The sequence below is a fragment of the Corvus brachyrhynchos genome, unplaced genomic scaffold (assembly GCF_000691975.1).
Source record: "Corvus brachyrhynchos isolate BGI_N302 unplaced genomic scaffold, ASM69197v1 scaffold126, whole genome shotgun sequence".
NCBI lineage: Eukaryota > Metazoa > Chordata > Aves > Passeriformes > Corvidae > Corvus > Corvus brachyrhynchos.
In genome coordinates this window covers 6,559,975-6,580,336 of record NW_008239283.1, presented here as the reverse complement: position 1 = coordinate 6,580,336, position 20,362 = coordinate 6,559,975, and the positions used below count along the sequence as shown (strand labels likewise).

Below are 20,362 nucleotides of genomic sequence, written 5' to 3'. Positions count from 1 at the left end.
AACAGAACAACTGAAAATGATCTGCTCCTGAGCTCAGGTAAAGGCTGAACAAATGCACATGATAAAAGCTGCTCTCACATGAACTGGGTGCCTCAAACTCAAATACCCCTACATCCCTTCCCATAAGAGGCATGCACTTAGTATACTATGTCTCCTTTAGGAGCAGAAAAACAGGTAAGATCTGTTACAAGGTTTTGAGAGCGGGATTTGACCTTACTGTGACAGGAAGAGTTGTGGGAGCCTTCTAACCCAGTTGCTTGACTGCAGTCCTCACAACTAGGGAACACACCAGCAACAAAGTATTGCAAATTGCAATAATCTCTTTGTGGACAAGGATAATTTAAAAAGTCACCCTGGCAAGTGTAAATTTACTTAACTATATTTGCCTTAAAAATCAATGAAGACCAGCAGCCAACATTTAAATCATGTGGCTTCAAAGTCCTCATTACTTCCTCCTTGCTCTAAGTTACTGTCACCTAACAGAGTTCTTGAAATTCAGCGAGGATTTATCATCATATAAAGGAGTTTTTTGGCCTGGGAAAGTTGTGGTACTGAGTCCTCATCATGTAGACAGCTTTGCTTTCACAGCTGAGCAACTGGGGTCACGTGCAAGAGATTATTAAACCTTGCCTCTGAACTGTGTGTTAGTTCCCCCAGGCAGCTGCTGGGTCAGCATCTCAGAGAGAGCACTGGGTGTAGGCAACATATGTGACTATTTTTGGTGTGTGACCAGCCATCGCCACCAAGGATGGGGTTGTGTGACTCACAGCATCTCGCAGACTGAACTGATTCTGGGTGGCTTTTGTGAACTGTGACATGGGCAAAGTCCTCACCTGCATGAGAAAGGAAGGAGCTCCCATGAGATGTGCTGTGTGCAGGCTATCTGGGCCACAGACAGGCTACCATGCAGAGCTAAGGTGTTTTCTTAGTTTCAAAGCCTTCCTCTCTAACAGAGAGTGTTGGAGACACAGAACAGTCTCACTATGACCTGGCCCAAGGGCAGAACTCAGAGACAAGATCTATTGCCTTGTTTCTTAGGATGCCTAGCATTTTTCCCTGTCACTGTTTTATCCCTGTCCCTTGCAGACTGATGGGTGTGAGCACAGCTTCAGGACATTACAGCCACGTAGCAGTGACAGGATACCTTATGGCAGACTTCCAGATACTCCACAAGACAGACCTGTCTCATTGCGTATAAGAAGTTTGATGATATGAATAAATCAGTATTGCTTGTTTACTTCAGCAAACAGGAAACCTATTTATTTTTCTGCTTAGATCCTGTGATATGGCTCTAATGTTCAGCTCTGTATTTGCTTTGCACCAGAGCTCCACAGATGCAGACAAGTAGAACTCCACAGGACTGTGCAGGTGTGGACCCACTCTAGCATTAGCAAGCAGTACCATTGTACAGACAGTCTTGTTTTATCTCAGTCAAATAGTAGCTTCTCAGCAGAGATTTAATCCAATTTTAAACTGGATCCACATCTTAAAATTCCCCCAAGGCCTTTTGTTATTGGAATTTTTAAACGGGATAATTCTACCTAAAATTCTACCAAGCTCTAACAGGGATTTGTTACCTTGGTAAATTAGGGAGTAATGCTTCTATTCTGGGAAATAACACACCTGAAAATACCTCCAGCTTTTAAGGTATCTGCATCCCTGAAGTCCATGTGGAGAAAATCCTATACAGGGATTTCAGTTTGAAGAAGAGAGAAACAAAGCTGAGGAATTTAGTGCTTACCCTTGGTGGGTCATGCAGGGAGAAAGAAAGGTGGCTTTGGAGGGTGTGGGGAACCTTCCATACCCCATCCTTCCTGCACCTGCCCCAGAAGCTTTGACTGGCATGGGCAGGGAAAACGACAAAGCAGGGGACAAGCTCCCACCATGCCATCTCTGCCACAGTGCTCACATCTCTGTGAAGATGGCACAAATAAAGGAATTCATTTCTGGAGAATCAGGCACAAAGTACCTGAGCAGTGAATGTTTCTTATCCTCCTGCAGTAAAAGAAAAAAGGGACTCTGCCCTTGTGATAACATTCATTTGGGAAAGGGAGCAGTGTAATATTAACGTAACCCAAGTCATGGTTATGGTCTTTTTTGTGCATGAGTGAAGACAAGAAAATTTTCTTGGGAGTAAGAAGCAGGGCAGGGAAGCTACTGGAGACCTGGAACCTCTGATCATGATGACACCATGTATTGCTGCTGGGAGAATGCTGTTTGCTACTTGAGCCCAAAGAGCACAGGGCTGTGTGAGAGAAGTGTTGCTGTCCTTTGTCTCCCCCCCGAGGCTCTTTATCTAACTGGGGGTGGGAGGCACCAGCTTTCATCCATGAGGAGTGGCAAGAAGCCCACCTGCAGGAGGAATAGCTCAGCTGGTTTTTGTTTTCTCTTCCTGGATGGAAACCACCCAACATCATAATTTTGCCAGGTTTTTCTGTGCACTGAGTCTGATTTGGGGGTTTTATGCCCGTGGTGTTGGCATAAAGGTTCGATAACCCAAACAATGCAGCGCGTTAAGTCATAAATATCACCCAAGGTGAAGTTTTGCTTGCCTTTAAACTTTTGCTTTGAAGTAAATCCTTAGCAAGTCTTATAAACATTGGCACAGGGAGGACACCAGGGCTGAGGTGCCGCCCTGGCTGTGAACAGCTCTGTATTTTCAGGCACTAGGACTGTTGCGCAGGAGGAAATCAATACATTTCTAGAAATGTAAATATTTTTGTCAGGCTAATGGTGGTTGGCCTTATAAAGCATGAAGTGTTTGAGGAGAGTGCTCGGTCAGCACTTCCTCCCCTCAGCTTTCAGGGAGCGTGCAGGGCAGTCAGCACACGTTTGGGTACACCAGGCACAGGGCAGTCCTGACATGCCCCAGTGGCCTTTTTTTCCCCTGTTATGTTGCAGAAACCACAAAGGAGGATGTGCTAAAACCATTGACCAGTGAGTGGAGGCAAAAGGGAATGAACCTGAATGATTTCAACCTGTATCTGTAGAAGAGCAAAATAAGTAAGGGTAGGATTGCAATTTGTCTGTGGTACAAAGAGCATCAAATGTAGGTATTCTCCAATAACACTCTGCACCTCAGGCCAGAATTAATCCATGCCAGCCTCCAGCACCTAAGCAAGATGCCTAAGTAGAGATCACCATCATACTGTGGTCCACTGACCACCAGATTGGCTCCCTGAGGCATCTCTACTAGCCCTGCCAGAAGGCAACAGAGTCAAGCTGAAGGTGCAGCTGGAAAAGCCTCCCTCTCTCCCTGACTGTGAGAGGGGACCACAACAAGCCCATCCTTAAAATAAGCAGCCCTTGCACATAACTGAGGGAAATGGGGTAAGTCTGGGCAGCCACATTCAGTGAGTTGTTTGTTGGCATTCTTCACTTCAGCACAGCCTAGGCATAGTGAAAGAGAGGAGTATTTATGGTGATAAAAGGAAGACATCGATACTGTTCCTCTCTATCCTTTCCCTGGTATGATGAGATTAGCTCAGCTGGTTAGAGCATGGTGCTAATAATGCCTAGGTCATGGGTGTGATCCCCAAACGGGCCATTCACTTAAGATTTGTACTCTCCTTGTGGATCTCTTGCAACTCAGAATATTCTGTGATTTAAGTGATCTGTGGTTTAAGTATCATTGTGAAGCTGTTTAGACTCCTAGTCACAGAATTGCAGAATGGGTGAGGCTGGAAGGGACCAGTGGGTCATATGGTCCAACCTCCCTGCTCAAGCAGGGTCATCTAGTTGCATTTTTTCCTGTTTACAAAAATATTATGTAAGGAAAACTTTAGGATGACTCAAAGTGGAAGCTTTAGAAACACTGAAAGTAAGGTAAAAAATTCCCATCTGTTTTCTTTTATCTTTCCAGGGCCATTCAGTAGTTACTAGCAAAAAGATACATAGCAAAGGGCCTGATGTGATGTTCAGAATGACTCTAATTGCTATTTGTGTGTCTAGTAGAGACCAGCGGGGTAAATGACCAGACTGGGACAGGTCTGGGAGCTTGCTGGGGCTGGTTTGAAGCAATCAGGACCTCCTCTGTCCTATCCAGGTCTCAGCAGGACTTGCTCTGTCTCATCCAGCTTGTTTTTCAGAGCACTGAGCATCTTTGTTCCTGTAGCTGCCTTGGTGGGAGATGTTGCATGGCGTTGTGCTGCTTGGAGGTGTCTCCCAGTGTTTCATTGTTGGAAGAAGTTGGAAGGTGTTATGTCACTGGGAGATGCTGTATGGTATTTCCTTGTTGCCCCCCCAGGCAGATGTGCTGGAATGTGGGATAACATGAGTTGCTGGCCTTCATCCACTGTGGGACAGATTGTCAATGCTCACTGCCCTGAATTCTTCCAGATGCTGACTGGGAAAAAAGGTAATGCTAAAATGATGTTTTTCTTGCCCAGGTGCTTTTTATTAAACACTTATTTTTAAACATTTTATTTTTTATTTACAAAGACCCCACTCTCAGGTCTGAATTTGAAATGAATTTTTTTCCCTCCTTCTTTTAAAGAATGAAAGCTACTTAGCAGCTCTAAGTTTTCAGCACTAAGCTAAACATGAAAAAGCCTCGAATTAAAGTAGCAAGATCTTTTTAGTGTTTATTTTTTCTAGCCAGTTGGGAAAAAGTGCAGGAAGTAAATGCTATCCTGAAATGCAGGTTTTTAGCATAGTTTCTTAAGGAAAAGAGTTTTCTCCACTCAGGTTCTGTGTTTATTTGCGTCTTTCCCCTTTTGATAACTCCTAAAGCCAGTGGCTGGTCCCAGATGAGCTTGATGGGGACAAAACTTCACAGAGCATTAGGTTCACACAAGTTTTGGCAAACATCCAGCTTGGCAGGCAGAAAAGATCCCCTTTTTTGCCTTCATTAAGAGGAAATCTGCACTGGGGATTTCTCTCTTGGCTGTGACAGGAATCCACACAAGTGGCACAAACTCATGGAAATTCAGGTTTCATGGCTCATGAAACAATTCACTCAGAGGCGAGCTCAAGCAATGCTTTTTGTCCTTTTTCTCAGATATCTAAACTAGAAATGAAGTGAAATTTACTCCCAGTAGGCGACAGTAATCATGAGCTATTAAGTAAGCCTGCTTTCTGTTCATTTCTGCTTTTCAGTAATGCCTTAGAAATGTGTTTACATTTCTCTTTAGGGAGTTAATGATTCAAATGAGAAGAGGCTTTTGCATTCTTCAGTTATAGGACACAGATTAATGAGGTCCAGTACTTACAGAAAAGCAGACAGATTGATTTTATGAAGGGAGGAACAGGAGACAAAGTATTAGATTGTCTAATAAAGATTACATAACTCAGAGGAGAAGCACTTAGTGCTCTCTAAATGAAATCAGACATGAGCCACTCAGATTAAAATAAAAACCGTGCTACTTTCTGTACACACGAACATTATCTGCCCTTTGAGCCCTTTAATCTGGTTTAGAGTAAAGGATAAACTACACAAAGGCATAGATCGCTGTCTGGCATCCACATCTTTAGCATGGTGATCCCGGCCCTTAAATGCAGTAACTGAAATCCCTGCTGGTACAGCCACTAGAGGGAATTGTTCCCTGCCTCTGGCCTTCTCACGGGGGAGGAGGCAGGAATTTGTACATTCAAAGTTCATAATTACATCTCAAATGTTCACTGCCTTATCTTGGAGATAGTCCAAGAGCTTAAACTTTACTTGCCCTCCTTATCGAGAAGCTGATAAACAATAATCAGCATTACAGTGTTCAAAACAGAACCCCAAGACCTGGTCCATCACCACTAGCATCTTATTTCAGTCTCTGCATCTGGAATTTTGGGTCAAAATCAGCAATAGTTTAACCTCATTCTCATGGCCACATTTTTCTTTGATTTAATACTGGGGTTGGCTTTTGACTCCTGACTTTATTTACTGCTACAGTCATTGCCCTGTTTGAAACAATTTTGAAAAAGCAAAACAAAGATCTGCTTGCCTCAAAAGAAAAGCAAAGGTTTTCTCTCCTCACCACTTACAAAGCAGATGGGCAGCCACAAATGCCAAAGGCCCATATGTTAAGCCATGCGGATGGCTCTGAACTCTGCCCAAACCCTGATCTCTGTGCTGACATCTAGATTTGCATTTGCTGCCCAGACTGCCTGGTCCCTTTCTACATAGCAGACCAAAGAAACAAAATCATCTGGAACCAAGTAGCAGAATTGACCATGGTGTCTCAGGCAAGATATGAAGAAAGGTGTGACTATTGTGAAGATTCAGAGGCAAAGGCCACATCACATGGTCCCAGTTCCACAGCCATCCCTTTAGCCAGAGTTCCTTCTTGCCTAGGCAACTCCAAAAGCCTCCAAACTATGATTAAACACCAAGCACAATCCTTAGACAGACTGCAGACCCCCAATCTGCTCTGAGTGGGGCATGCTGCAGTTTCCCCAGTGGTGTGTGTCACCCATAACCAAGGAGCATTGCTAAAATTTTCCTCATGTCCATATGATGTGCCTGGCATAATCCCCTGTGTTTTGCATATAATGCAATAGCATGTGCACACCAACACAGAACTTCACCTCTTCTTGTCTGATCTGCTTTGACAGCCTCGGGCACAAAACAGTCACAGGCACATTTACAAGTACAGTGCTTTGCTCCAAGTTAAGTAAGGGTGTCTTAGTAGTTGACACTGAAGTAGAGAATCTGCCACCACACCACCCCCTTGCTGGGTGCCAAGGCAGGCTGGGGAGAACCGTTTGGAGAGCTGTTTCTTTCCTGTTGTTGCTGCACTGCAGCAAGGCATAGAAAACCTGGCTTAGAAAGCAAGCCTGGCCCTTTCAAAGATGCTAAACTGGAACAGGATGTTCAAAAAAGCATCAGAATAATAGTCTGATAAGGACACACCCAGATCTCTTCCCACTCAGAGTTCTCAGCATGTTTGCTGTGCCTTGCAGGTTTACAGAGGTGAGTTCAACTCAAGTGCAGACATGTTGTCAGGTCATCAGCATTAGCCCAGAGGTAGCAGGAGCCCTGACTCTGTCCTGACAATTCCAGCAGGGCTCCAAAGAGGATAAACCATTGCCAAACATTGCTGCATATGCATCTCCCTCAGTTCCCTCAACACTGCAGGGATGTTTTGCAAAAGCCAGACAGCCTGAAGTCCTCATGGCTAAATATGTGGGGAAAAAAATGGAATTTTATGGAGCCCTCTGGCAAGGCTTGTACTAAGAAGGACTGCTGATTTCATGTCCCCTTTAAGTACCTGCTAGCATTGCCATCACTGCAACAAAGCCAGGATTTCACTTCATGTTTCTAAAGTATGATTCTTACTGGACAGATCAATGAGATTAGGACAGTGGGCAGTGGTTTTACTTCTTTGTAAAAGTTTCCCTTCAGCACATGCCTGCTAGGGCCACTTTCTTCCAGAGACATTGTAAGTGGTGTAGGGCAGGACTTCCCACTTCCACTTTAGTGCCAAACATTAATATGGACGAGTTCCAAACTATCCTATTCAGCCACGTGCAACTTGCTGGGCATTCATCTCACTCAGCTTTAGGAGTTTAAAAGTCAGACATCCCAGCAGAAGAAGGTCAGACAAACTGCCCTTTGCAGATACCAGTCCAAAAAATGAGTTGAATTCTGCAAATGCCTACTTTTCCCTGAAGACAGCCACAAGGGACACAGTTGGACTCAAGTACTCAGCTTTCCAGAAACTGAGCTTAAATGAGGGAAATTTCCTCCTAACATTTAATTTGCAAGTAAGCAAGGAAATCAACTGGGCAAAATAATGCCCAGTGTGGGGAAAAGACTTTTAGTTTTCATTTAAATCCTACTGAAAATCTGTGACCATCTACAGTTTTGTGTTCTATTTGGAGCATGACAAACCACAGTAAGGAGGTGGAAGCATTCAGTAGAGTATCAGGTTTGCATGAAGTTTGAATCTGTGATTGAACAAGTCGTGTGTTTGCTGATCTTGGAATAGTGGCCAAGAAACACCAGATGTACTGAACAGTATTATTTATGTTGCAATTAATAAAAACACATCCATCACAGTCATCCCTGAGTGGGCAAACAATGTTATGACCCACACAAGTACACTGGGCAAGTATCAACAGAATTAGCTCAGCTGCATTTTGCCTCCAGCTATGCAGAGTGCACTGCCTGGGGGAACATACTCTCCTGGCTCCTGGAGCAACCCTACATGGTGATTGAACACTGAGAACAACAAAAATACAACTGGAAATAATCATACCCCATTCTGTCTTTTTTATTGTTACCACACAGGTTTTGTGTACCGAAACTGTACAAGCGAGGGCTGGTCAGACCCATACCCGAGACCTGACATTGCTTGTGGCTACAATGTCAATGACACAACCAATGAGGCCAGAGTGAGTCTAAGTGCCCATAACCACAGATCTGCTGCTCTGGGGTACTGGGGAGAAATGTGTTAAGGAGAGACTGGTTATGTTGTGATTTAACTCAGGTGGGGCTACTGCTATTGGTGGTTTTCAGCATGAATGCTTCCTGCAAATGAATGGAAGTGGTTGCTCAGGCTGAAATTTCAGTAGCTGATTTTACAAGAAAATTTATTCATTAAATACAAGGAGAGATCTTTTTCTTGGTGTGGGCTGATCTCTACCAGACAGACAAGGTAAAGATGTGATTATATGTTCCCCTGCAGCGTTCCTATTTCATGACCCTGAAGACCATGTACACCATCGGATACTGCACCTCCCTTGTGACGCTGATGATAGCCTTAGTGGTCCTTGCCTCCTTTAGGTGAGGAGAAGTATCTCTGGTTTGTGTTTGGCCAGGACTTCTGGTCATCTCACCTGACACAAATCCTTCTATTTATTTCAGGGGAAATTAAAAATTGAAGTATTTCCGAAAACCTTCACAGAAATCAGTGACAAAATTTATCTCTGACTCCTGTCTCCCAGAAAATGTCAGGACTGCTCATTATGTTGTGCTCTCCTTTTCAAATTGTAGCTGGATGCATGTTGCAAATGGCATCTGCACCAACTCCCTGATGAGGTCTTCCCATGATTTCAGTGTCCCTTAGGCAGAGTGTCTTTCCCTCTGCTGCTCTTTTCCCCACTTGAGACTGTGGCTAAAACTTTGTTCTAAGTGCCACTGCATTGACTTCTGGAAAGGTGTTTCTATTAGCAATGTGACATTCAGCTTATCTTCACTCATCCCTGTAACCTGGAATTTGTACTGTGCTGCTTATTCAGTGAAATTAATTTCCCTTACAGTAAGTGTCAGGGCGGCTCCTCTGGGCAAAAGGAAACCAAACTACTTTGCAAATTTATATTCAGGCTGCATGGCCTCTGGACACAGATTATGTGGAGATTTAATACAGAAAACCCTGCAGGCACAAGTGCACTGTGCTGGCAGAATAAATAAATTCATCCAGGTGTGAATAAACACCTTGGGTTCATGTTACTCTGGAAAGGAGGGAGGGATGCCAGAACAAGCATATTGGCATGAAATCACAATTTTCCTGGCAACATTCAGCTTGTTTTAGTACCTGAGTGGAACAGATGTGACTGTAGCTTTTTAAGGTCTTCTCTAGGATATCCCTCTTGGGAGATGCCTTAGCCTTCCTTTCACAGACAGAACAACACTGTTCTTCATTTGTCAGTTTAACACTACTAAGGATTGAAACCTGCTGTTTACAGCCACAGGCTCCTTACATTGGTAAAGAATGTCACTTCACTGGATCTCTCTCTCATTTTTTTGCAGAAGACTTCGCTGCACAAGGAACTACATCCACATGCATCTCTTCACATCGTTCATTTTGCGAGCCTCGTCCAACTTCATCAAGGATGCTGTTTTGTTTTCCTCTGAAGACACAAATTACTGTGGGGCATACACGGTAACCCTTTGCCTGCCAGCTTGCTCCACCCCTCAGTTTCCCAGCAGGATCCTAGCAGGATCTAGTGTGCAGGGAAGGAACTCTCCCTTCCAGCTTTATATTCATCATGAAGGGTTATGGGAGAAGAGAGGTATGCTTCTGCCCCTTCTCTGAGAACACAATAAATATTGCTGATGTACACTGCAGTGTGAGACCTGATAGTAAGATAAGGGCTTGCACTCAGAGAGTTTGGGACCTCTCAAATTTTGAAAGGTTTTTGCCTTTTTCTTTTTATTGGCAGCAAAATATTTTGAAAATTTGGGGCTGAGGAGGGGTGAGCAACACTGCAGATGATGGTCAATGCTTTAAACTAAAAGACAAGAATTAGGGAGAGTAACAAAAATAGGTTTGTTTTGTTTTGTTTTACCCCACTGGTTTTGCTGGATTTCTGTTGCAGAAAAATAATACTTTGAGAACATTGTCTTTATCAACTAATTTTCTTGGGGAAAAAAGATTGACAATACATTCATCTGCTTCTCTAAGGTGATATTAGTGTTACTGGTACTAAGGAGGTAGTAATAGTGAAATTCCCCTGAGACAGTAACCTGAATCCATGTGTCCATGACACATTCAGTTGATTAATGCATTTAGGAGTTTAATGCATTTAGGAGCGCCAGCTCTGCTTTCTTGTCATGTGAACCCCTGTCTCAAGGACACCCATTTAGTCCCCTAATTGCTATAAAATCTCTATTTGCCAATTAATTTACAGCTCGCTCTTTCTGTTAGAAGGTAGGCACAAACCCAGGCAGGAGCTAATTACCCTCTCTTTCCTCAGGCTGGCTGTAAGCTCACCATGGTCTTCTTTCAGTATTGCATCATGTCTAACTACAGCTGGCTCCTCGTGGAGGGACTGTACCTCCACACTCTCCTGGTGATTTCTTTCTTCTCGGAAAGGAAGTACCTCTGGTGGTTCATCGCTCTCGGATGGGGTACTGGTTCTCCCTTCAGCAAGAATAACTGGGTTTTTTCTGCCTCTGGGATGAACTCATGAAGCAGTAACTGGTTTTTCCAATTGCAGGTGCCCCAACAGTGTTTGTGGCTGCATGGGCGACTGCTAGGCAGCTCCATGAAAATATTGGGTGAGTGGTATGGAGGGGGGAAGCTGGCACGCCAGGGGAAGCATGCAGCCCCTGTGCAGGCTGTTCTATGGCATCCTGCTCATTTCTAATTGCTGGGAGGAGATAAATCAATCAACACCCTGCTGTGGTGGGAGCCTTCATCCTAGTGTGGGTGTGAGTAGAGGTACAGATGAGCAACATGAGAAGAAGCTTCCAATTCCATTTCAGCATTTTCAAGGGTAGGAGGTAGCTTTCAGGTATGAATTCAGACCACAATGTTTTCAGTATCTGTATTTAACTTTCTGAATAGTGAAACTTTGTTTCTTTCTCTTCTCCCTTTCAAAATTTTGAACAGTGTTTATACTTTAAGGGAAGGACATATTTCTGTCCAGTGCAGGTGGGCAGCTTTCCATCAGACATGTTGTACCACTAAGTAAGAACAGTAAATTAGTTTCGTAGAGAAGGGAATAGGGGCCTATCTAAGGTACAAAACAGACTAAACCTGTTTGAAAAGATACCAATGTTTTGATAACTGACTGCACCTTCTCTTCTATTTTTACAGGTGTTGGGACATTAACACTGATGCCAATACCTGGTGGATCATTAGAGGCCCCATAGTTGTGTCTATTTTTGTAAGTCTTTTCTGGGACAAGCAGATTCAAACTGTATTTTCAAACACTGTGAAGTCAGAGCTCATCTACTCAACATGCTTTAGAAGTGTGTTAATGAACTGATCTTAGACATGTGTCTGAACTGGTGTGACCCATGAGTTACTGCTTAAGCAACTTCTGCTCAGCAGGACTTAGTAACCAATGCCCCAAAGCTAAGTTCACAAGGAAAGCTAGAATGTCCTCCCAAGAAGCAAGAGGCTGAAGATCAGGTTTCCACATCCTGTTGATTTCATATGAACTTGGCTGGTTTGTGGAAGCTTGTTTTGGACTGTTTCAAGGAAATCTCCGGAGGAGAAACGAGTGGCTGTACATTTCAGTACAATTACTTTTGTGTCTGCCGGTCAGTGCCTCTCTCAGCAAAGCCAAAACCAACTTGCCTTACATGACCACTGGCTTTTGTTTTCAGGAATGAAAACAGCTCACAGGCTGCATGCACCATGTATTAGTGGGCAGCACTGAGGTACTGCTCAGTGAATTAAGGCACAGGCGTTGAAACTCAGTGTGAACCCACCCAGTGCAAGGCAGCAGTGATGACAAGAGCAGTTCGGTGGATATAATACTCAGCACCTGTGTTTTGAGCATTTGCTGATACTCTCCTTCAGAGCCTTAGGTACCAGGGGGCTGGAGCTGCTGCTTGGGATAGTTGTTCTGCCCGATGAACATGCTCTGGGTCAGACCATGCTTTAATGACCTGTCTAAAACCCTAGCCCAGAAACACGAACTGCTGGTTACTCTCAAGTAACCTGCTGACACTCCAAGTGAGACCCCAAGAGCTGGTTGAGGTTTTCACGTTTCCAGTAAGAACCATTATGTTTGCAAAACACAAACTGCAACTTCTGCACACTCTCAGAAACCCAGGCAGCTGAGATGGTGGGTTAAAGTTCTGCTCCCACTGACCAGTGAGCAGTCCTGCATCCCCACAAGACAAGCACCAGACAGCACAAGTGATTTGGGATCAACTTAACCAGGCCATGGCACTTATTTTTCTTTATGAAACAACCCTCATGCTAGGAGCCACTCAGCAATATTTAAAAGCCAACAAGACCCAGGCATTCTGCAAGACAGAAAGCACAATCTTAATTTATCTTTTGGCGGTCCCCACCCGCTATCGCCTTCCAAGTGTCCTCAGAATGCTGATCCTGCCTGGTTTAGCCACTGAAGACAGAAGCCGGCTGCCTGACTCTGCAGGATTTACCCAAAAGAGGCTTTACTCAAGCCCTTAGCCAAACAGCCAGATCTTAAGAACCCAGATCTAATCTTTGTATTCCTCGCAGCCCCGAGCAGTTCAAAGGGCAGAAAATCAGCGCCGATAAACACCTTTGTGCTCCCAGGCTCACGTTCATTCCTGCGCTGCCCGCGGGCACTGCCTCCCGGCAGGAATCGCACCGCTCCCCCTTCCCCGGTGGTTTTTATCAGTGAAAAGTCCTGCTCAGTCTACACGGCTCGTCCCTGGCCTAATGGGTTAAAAAACCCAGAATACCCCGACCTGAACCTCCTTTGCTCCCCACCACTCATGAAATATTTCTTTCCTTCATGCTCTCCACCTCTAGCTCCTCCCAGCTCTACTCCTTTCCTCGTCCCTCCCCAGCTTCCCCAAACTTCCAGCCCTCTCCAGACTCCCTCCGCAGCCACAGTTGCTCCCTTTCCATCCAGCAGCTTTAAAGAACTCAGGGACTTCCTCGGTCTGTCCCATCTCCAGTAGGCCCGGTTCTTTTAGGAAAACCCACCACCCCAGAGCCCTGCTCCAGTGCCCACAGGCACGGACGACCCACCATGAAGAGGATGCACCTCTGCAGTGGTGTTTCCCGGCACAGGGAAGGGTTAAGGGCCTGCCGCGGTGCAGGGTGTTGCAGAAGGGGTGCAGATGTGCCGGCTGTGCAAGCCAAGGGCAGAGCAGCCCGAGGTCGCTCCCCACGGGGTGCAGGGCACTGGCCGCGGGACAGACACACAGACACGCTCAGGCGGCTCTGCCTCCCTGCAACTCCCACTCCTTCCCTGAGGGTCGAACGAGCAGAAACAGCTATTGCCTCATCTGCACCCAAACTGAGCAGATCAGCATTTTTACCTGATATCCACCCTTCAAGATGGGGGAAATGCGAAAGGAAGAACTCCAGTGTCGACTCTCTCCTCTCCCCATTTTTAACTAATTTGCCTCGTGATCCTAAACCACACTGAGTGTTTCCGGCAGAGAGCACACAGCACTTGCAGTCCCAGATAGCAAGTGATAGCTCCAGTGCTGCCCCTTTGCTGGCATCCAAAGTGGGGCCAGACTGTGCAGAGGCTGCCAGAACCCCACAGCCACAAGGGGCCAAACCGATGCTCCTGGTCTCCCTGTCCTTTGGTGATTTGCCTGGATAATACGGCCTGACCATCTCCATAACTAAAGCTGCAGCAAACCAGCAGGGAAAGCAGCCTGCATCCAAGCCCAGGGTGGCCAAGCAGGCTGGAGAAGCAGGAACAAAGACTAGGATGGGAACATGGACACAGGCAGGCCAGCCCCAAGCCCTGTAATCGAATCCCCAAACTGGCTCTGCTGATACGTGGCAGTTATGTAAGTGGATACTGGGTTTGTTGTTTGGTGGGTTGCTTTTGCATTCTTACTTTGGGGTTTTTTTTCAGATTAATTTCATTCTCTTTGTCAACATTTTAAGAATCCTGATGAGGAAGCTCAGCTCCCCTGAAAAACGGAGCAGTGATTTCAACCAATACAAGTATGTCCCTTACACCCCTTATAAGACATGCAAGGCCACCTGAGCATTTCTTGCTCTTCTACACCAGCTTTTCCCTCTGTTTTCATTCTCAGGAGACTTGCAAAGTCAACACTCCTCCTCATCCCTCTCTTTGGGGTCCACTACATCATCTTTGCTTTTTTCCCTGAGGACGCAAGCAGCGGCACAATGGAAATTCAGCTGTTTTTTGAATTGGCTCTTGGATCATTCCAGGTAATATTTGACAAGCTATTACTTCTTTAAAGTAAGAAAAGGAGGTAGAACATATAACTCTGCAACAGACTAGAGCTTCCAATGGCAAAGCCAAGCTGTCTGATTTCCCTTGAGATGCCTCATCCCCATTCAAAAGCTGAAACTACAGTTCTGTGACCATGGTTCTTTTATCTTTTAGGGCTTTGTTGTGGCTGTACTTTATTGTTTCCTTAATGGTGAGGTGAGTTTGGTGTATATAACACTCTTTTTTATTGCTGAAGCATGCCTCATTAATCAGTGGGATACATTCCCCAATGAATTACATGTTTTATCTGAGGGTTTTCTTCCCAGCTACCTAACATCACTCATGAAATTCCTCCTAGACCTGGCAAGCCTAGGTAATTGTATGCCAGATGCAAACTTCACCTCTCAACTACTGCAACCCTTTCATAAATCAGATAACATTATTACTGTCTGGGAACTGAAAGGTGTAGCACCGTCCCTCACACAGTCACACTGACAGCCGACTGGTTCTAACGTATGGTACCATTATCTGTCATCCCATCCATGGCCATTTTATTTACTCAATCCTTAGGAGGGAATTTATCAAAAGCTATACCCAGTCCAAGTTTATTAGGACTCTTGTAAGGTAAAGCTTTTGGTAGAGAGACTGTTTCCTTTGTAGTTGCATGACAACTCCCAGGCTTCTGGGGTAGAACTTGCACTCTGAAATGCTGCTGCTGGTAGAGGTGAGGGGAAACATTACACCAACCTGGAAGATCTAGAGCTAATTGGAAGGGGAAAAAAAAACCAAACCAGTGCCTAAGGAGAAAAAGTCACTTTGAAATGACAGAGGGTTTTGAAATACCCTGACTGATCTTTTAACTGGGTTCAGAAAAAGTGGTTTTAAAAAGAAAATCTGTTTGTTTTTTTTTAACTTAGAGTGCCAAAATGTCCTGGTTTTATATCTAAACTTCAGATTCTGGAAAATTCTAAACCAAACACTTCATAAGGCCAACTAGATTCCATGAACAGTTTCACCTGCAGTTAAATAGCAAATTGTGTGGCTGAACAACAGTATCACTAGAAGTGTCAAGAAATAGGCCTTACCTTAACCCCTTAAACAGGGGGTTGGTTAAATAAATAAGCAAACCCAAACCTTGGCAAAGGTAACCCACTCTCATTTTCCTGTTATACTGCTCTCTGCAGTGCAGGGCTCCAACATAAACTAGCTGAACTAAGTATTTTGTGGCCTTTCTACCTAGGTTCAGCTGGAAGTTCAGAGAAAATGGAGGCAGTGGCATTTAAGCAAACACTGGCGTCAGCATCTCAGCACCTCAGTGAGTAACGGAGGAAGTGGCTTGACTCAAGAGATGCAGATGGTGAGGTCCAGCCCACCAGAGCACAAGAGAAAAACCCTCCAAAGGTCAAGTGTGCTTTAACACTGTGCACCTGAGGGTACCTCCATGCTCAGATACACATGGTTGTGTCCCATGGGCTGAGCTGGGAGCCTTGTGTACATATCTGACAGCAGGACTTGGCTGTAGATCAGTGGTTCTTGGAGCACATCTGTTCGTGTATATCCTGTGCAGCACCACGGTTATTCTGCAAAGCAAAATGGGCCAAAAAATTATGCTTTTCCTTGAGTTTCTGGCCACAGTAATTTCTCTTTCTTTCCACACCTGCTGCTAGTTCTACCTTAAATATGACCTTCCATTTTCCATGTGGCTCTCCAGTGTGTTCCAGGCTAAGCCAGGCTGTTGAGTTTTTGATGTTCTCTATTTCTTCTGCTGCAGAAGCTGGGAGGACATTCAATTTTATCTGATGAAGGTTACATGCCATCCTCCAATACAGCCCATGGGTTTGAAATGTGAAACTAATTAATCCCTCAAATCTACCAAGGTTCAAAGACTCTCTGTTGTGGTGATGTATGATGGACACTGAGAACATAAAGCATAGCTGAACTTCAGTTTCCTCTCTGACTGCATATCCATTGCTCCAGTGACAATGCTTCAGACAGCTTTTTGCCTTTGCCTCTTTTAATAGTGGATACCTTGGAAAAAATAGTGGTCCAATTTGGATATTTGTATCATTTTGAAATGGTGAAAAAGCTATTACAGCATATTCCAAGGGTGACCAAAAAAACTTCAGCAAGATAGCTGATTCCTATTGTGTCTGTACCTCTGAGACTTGACCAGTTTGTATTTGAAGGGAATTAATGGAAGCTCTTGAGACCTCTAAAGCTCAATTGAACTGGACAGTAGAAGCTATCTGGTGAAAAACACTACCATAGTGGTTATCAAAAATCTCAGTAGAGTTTACAGTCCCTCACTGTACTGAAATCTGCAAGGCTGTGCACTGTAATATGCTGTCGAAAAGTATCTGAGCTACTACAGCTTTATGCTCTTAAGGACATAATTAAGCAAATTTCCCTGTTTTGAATGGGAAAGGGATACAATAATTCATCTGACAAATGAAATCAGATCTCCTACTTGATTTTGTATCCACATTTCCCTAGTTGGGGCGATTTTTGGCTTTGTTTCTTCAAGGGCAAAGATGATTGAACCAAAAGCAAATGGTGTTTATCACTTCTCCCTCCTACAAGACATTGGCAAAACATGCATGGCATGTCAAATGCTGCCTGAGCAGCACTCCTCAGCCCCCTCTGCCAAAACTGCTCCAACGAGCTTTTAATCACACCAAATGCCTACATGGTAGGCTTCTGCCATTTTATCAGAAGGCAAACATGCAGACAAGTTAAAAGGATATGTTCAAGGTTAAATTACCTGTACCGAAGCAGGTTTTTGAGTGCTGTTAGCTCTGTTTGAAACTCTGAGATTCGGGAAAAAAATATTTTTTTCTCTGGCAGTGCTGACAGTTACCCCACACCCTCCCTGGTGCAGCAGGTGCTGCAGGCAGCAGCACAAGGAGGGCAGCCAGGAGAGGAAGGGCACTCAGCAGCAGAGAGAGCTTCGTGGTTGCTCCAGCCTGCCCTGCCTGGTTGGCTCATGCAGGTCACCCAGCAGTAGGACAATTGAACCTCTTTTCCATGAAAAAAATAATGAGATGCAAAGCTGTAAACTAGGAGTGTTTTAAGGAATTACTTTAAACTCATATTTTTAGAAATAGCAAGATTTCAAGTTGGCTTTCTCCTTTAAAAGTCAGCCAAAACAAGTGGAAAGAAGAACAGAAGCAGGATCAGTCCCATGACCAAAGGAGAAGTGAAAGCCCCTTCATGAAGGTTGGAATGAAAGATCTCACTTTTTGCTGACTCACCCAAGCCAAGCAGAGCCTCTGAACTCCTTGGCGGTTCACTCTGTCCCAGTGCACTTAGCAAGTGAGATACTTACAAAAAACCATAACCTTAACTTTCTCTCCAGCCTATGAAAGAGACCAAGAAGGGTGAAACAACTTGTATGTTCCCTGAGAATTAAACATTCATCCTTCAAGCCAAAGCAGCTGTTTGTTTTAAATGCAAATGCCTCCTTCCAGCATAAATGAAGAAATACAGATTCAGAGATACAATAACATGCAATTAATTAGATCTGATGCAATTATTGGCTCTCACACAAGCCAGTGTAAGAGCTCAGCCCTGCAGTGCATAGTTAGGACCAGCACAAGATTGGGTGGAGCCCAGGCTGAGCGTGATACCTATATGTACACGGGCATACCACATGCCCCAGAAAAAAATGCTTCTGGTTTTTATATTTAAAAGCCCCCAGTTCTAGCATAAATTATTTTTTTACACTTTTGGTTTTATTTGTCTTGCCTGGAATAACCAAGAAAAAGGAATCATTCCCAGATTCCATATTACATGTTTGCTTCAGGCATCAAGCACAAGCCTTGTTTGTATGAAGAGCTGAGGCTCCATAAAAACTCCTAGATGTCAGCTGGAATTTGGAGTCCTCAGCTCTTGGGGAAGAGCACATCCACTCGGGAAGATGCCAGAAGCAGGCGGCCCCTGGAGTTACGATGCTGTGACCTGGTCCTGCTTTCCGCTGGGTGTAGGAAGCTGCTGCCAAACACCACCATGGGGGAATGGGTTCTTACCTCTCCCATCTCCTAAGCAGGCAGTGCAAAGGCTGCCTGCACTGCTGGGGATCTTGCTTGTTTAGCTGTGCTGAAGGATACTAGAGAAAAGAGCTGCTTAGCTCTGGGGACATTGACATGTTTATAAGCAGATGAAGAGGAACAGGAAAGCAGATCTCAGCAAGCAATGCAAAAAGCAGGAGATGAAGGCACACAGACTGAACACAGACTCCATATTCGTAGGCTCCACCCACCTCCTTTTCACTGCCCTTGCTCCTGGGTAATCAATGTAAATTACCAGTAAATAGGACCCGAGTACCACCTTTCACACAAGTAGTTGTCATTGTTCAGGGACACTGGTGACAGCCTCTGGCTATTCACTCCAGGTGTTCTGAGGAGCCAGTTGTCCTTCTGCAAGCCAGCAAGGCAGCCAGCAGCTCCAGCAGCCGAAGAGCTAATGTATTTAAGAGGAAGTCGTTAATGGATTTTCTCTCCGACACAGCAACAAGGAAGTTCCCAGCAAAGCTGTCAGAAGCAAAAACCAATAGTTGTGCCGTGAATAATTACACTGTGCAATGCCTGAGTGCAGGGGAGCTGAAATGGGCTGTTTCAGAAGGGTTGGTACGGATTCAATGGGGTTGGGTCCAGTGAAGGTGAGAGGCCTCAGGAATTCAGGCAACACCCCTTCCAGGACAGTGCCCGGGGCAGACCTTGTTTTCACCCAGAAATGAGGCCCTTCTTGTATGTGCCAGCTGACTTAGAAGGTTGAGAAGAAAGGCCATTATCAGCTTACCATAGGCGCCAGCAGATGGGAAGATCTTTGTAATCACCTTCCTCCGGCTTTCAAAAGCAAGTGAGGCTCAACCCCATTCCAGGTGTCCCTCCAAGCACAGCTGATGAACGTACTGGAGACTAAAAATCAAACCGAGATGCTCTAGGGGACCCTGCTGGAGCAGGGAGGCTGGACTAGATGACCTCCAGTGCACCCTTCCAACCTTAACCATGCTGTGATTCTGGAAAAATACAGTCCAGGCAGGATACCTCCCTAGCTAGCATGCCCTATATCAACATTTCCTTATTCTCATCCACAAGCAATGGCTTGTGTACAAGTGTCCAATTAAAGTTAGTAACTACATCTAAACGGCTCATTAACAAGAAGTGATGTTCATTACCCTGCTTTTAAGAGATGTTAAACTGCCTGAGACAAGCCAACGACCTCTCCTGTTGGAAAGAGAACACCAGGTGCTAATTAACTTGAGATTACATAAACTAATTCAGTGGTGTAGCTGGGAAGCTATTTTCCTGACATTTAACTAAACCTGCTAATACAGTGAGCTCTGAGAAAAATACAGAAATACATTTGTACTCCGACACCACTTCTTGCAGGCCAGACAATCAGAGCTTGAAGAAAAGAGCAAGGATGCTTCAGACATGGGGGTGCAGTGTGGGAACAGGAAGGTGAAGGACACAGGAAAGAGCTCTTTAGCTGGTAAGGAACACATGAAACAGCAGGAAATCATTGAAGAGCCTACAAGGTTATCTCAAATTCTCACGGACCAGCACAGCTGACTGCCCCTCTTGTTCTGCAAGACAAGAAAGCAGTGCTGGCTTCTTGGGCTGGTGCAGACACACTGGAGGGAAAAGGAGAGGGGAGCGTGTGGTGGCCTCACAATTCCCTTGGTGAGAGCTTGGCAAAGCACCAAGCAGTCATTTCTTCATCAGTTTAGCTGGGTAAACACACGGAATGATGCCTGGGAGATTATGTAAAACTCTACTCATCCCCTTAAATCTGCACCCCAATATCTAAATATAAAAAGACTGAATTACAG

At 44.8% G+C, this 20,362-nt stretch overlaps 1 protein-coding gene across 1 annotated transcript; it reads left to right on the top strand.

The window, feature by feature from the left end:
- The first annotated feature begins 3,728 nt into the window (after positions 1-3,728).
- SCTR (secretin receptor) lies at positions 3,729-17,959 on the top strand. The gene is made up of 11 exons (XM_017740247.1): positions 3,729-4,357; positions 8,222-8,325; positions 8,619-8,716; positions 9,683-9,815; positions 10,630-10,783; positions 10,873-10,933; positions 11,475-11,544; positions 14,203-14,294; positions 14,387-14,525; positions 14,704-14,745; positions 15,770-17,959. The coding sequence occupies exons 1-11, from the start codon at positions 3,970-3,972 to the stop codon at positions 15,944-15,946; spliced, it is 1,458 nt and encodes a 485-aa protein (XP_017595736.1). The 5' UTR covers positions 3,729-3,969; the 3' UTR covers positions 15,947-17,959.
- Positions 17,960-20,362: the final 2,403 nt, after the last annotated feature.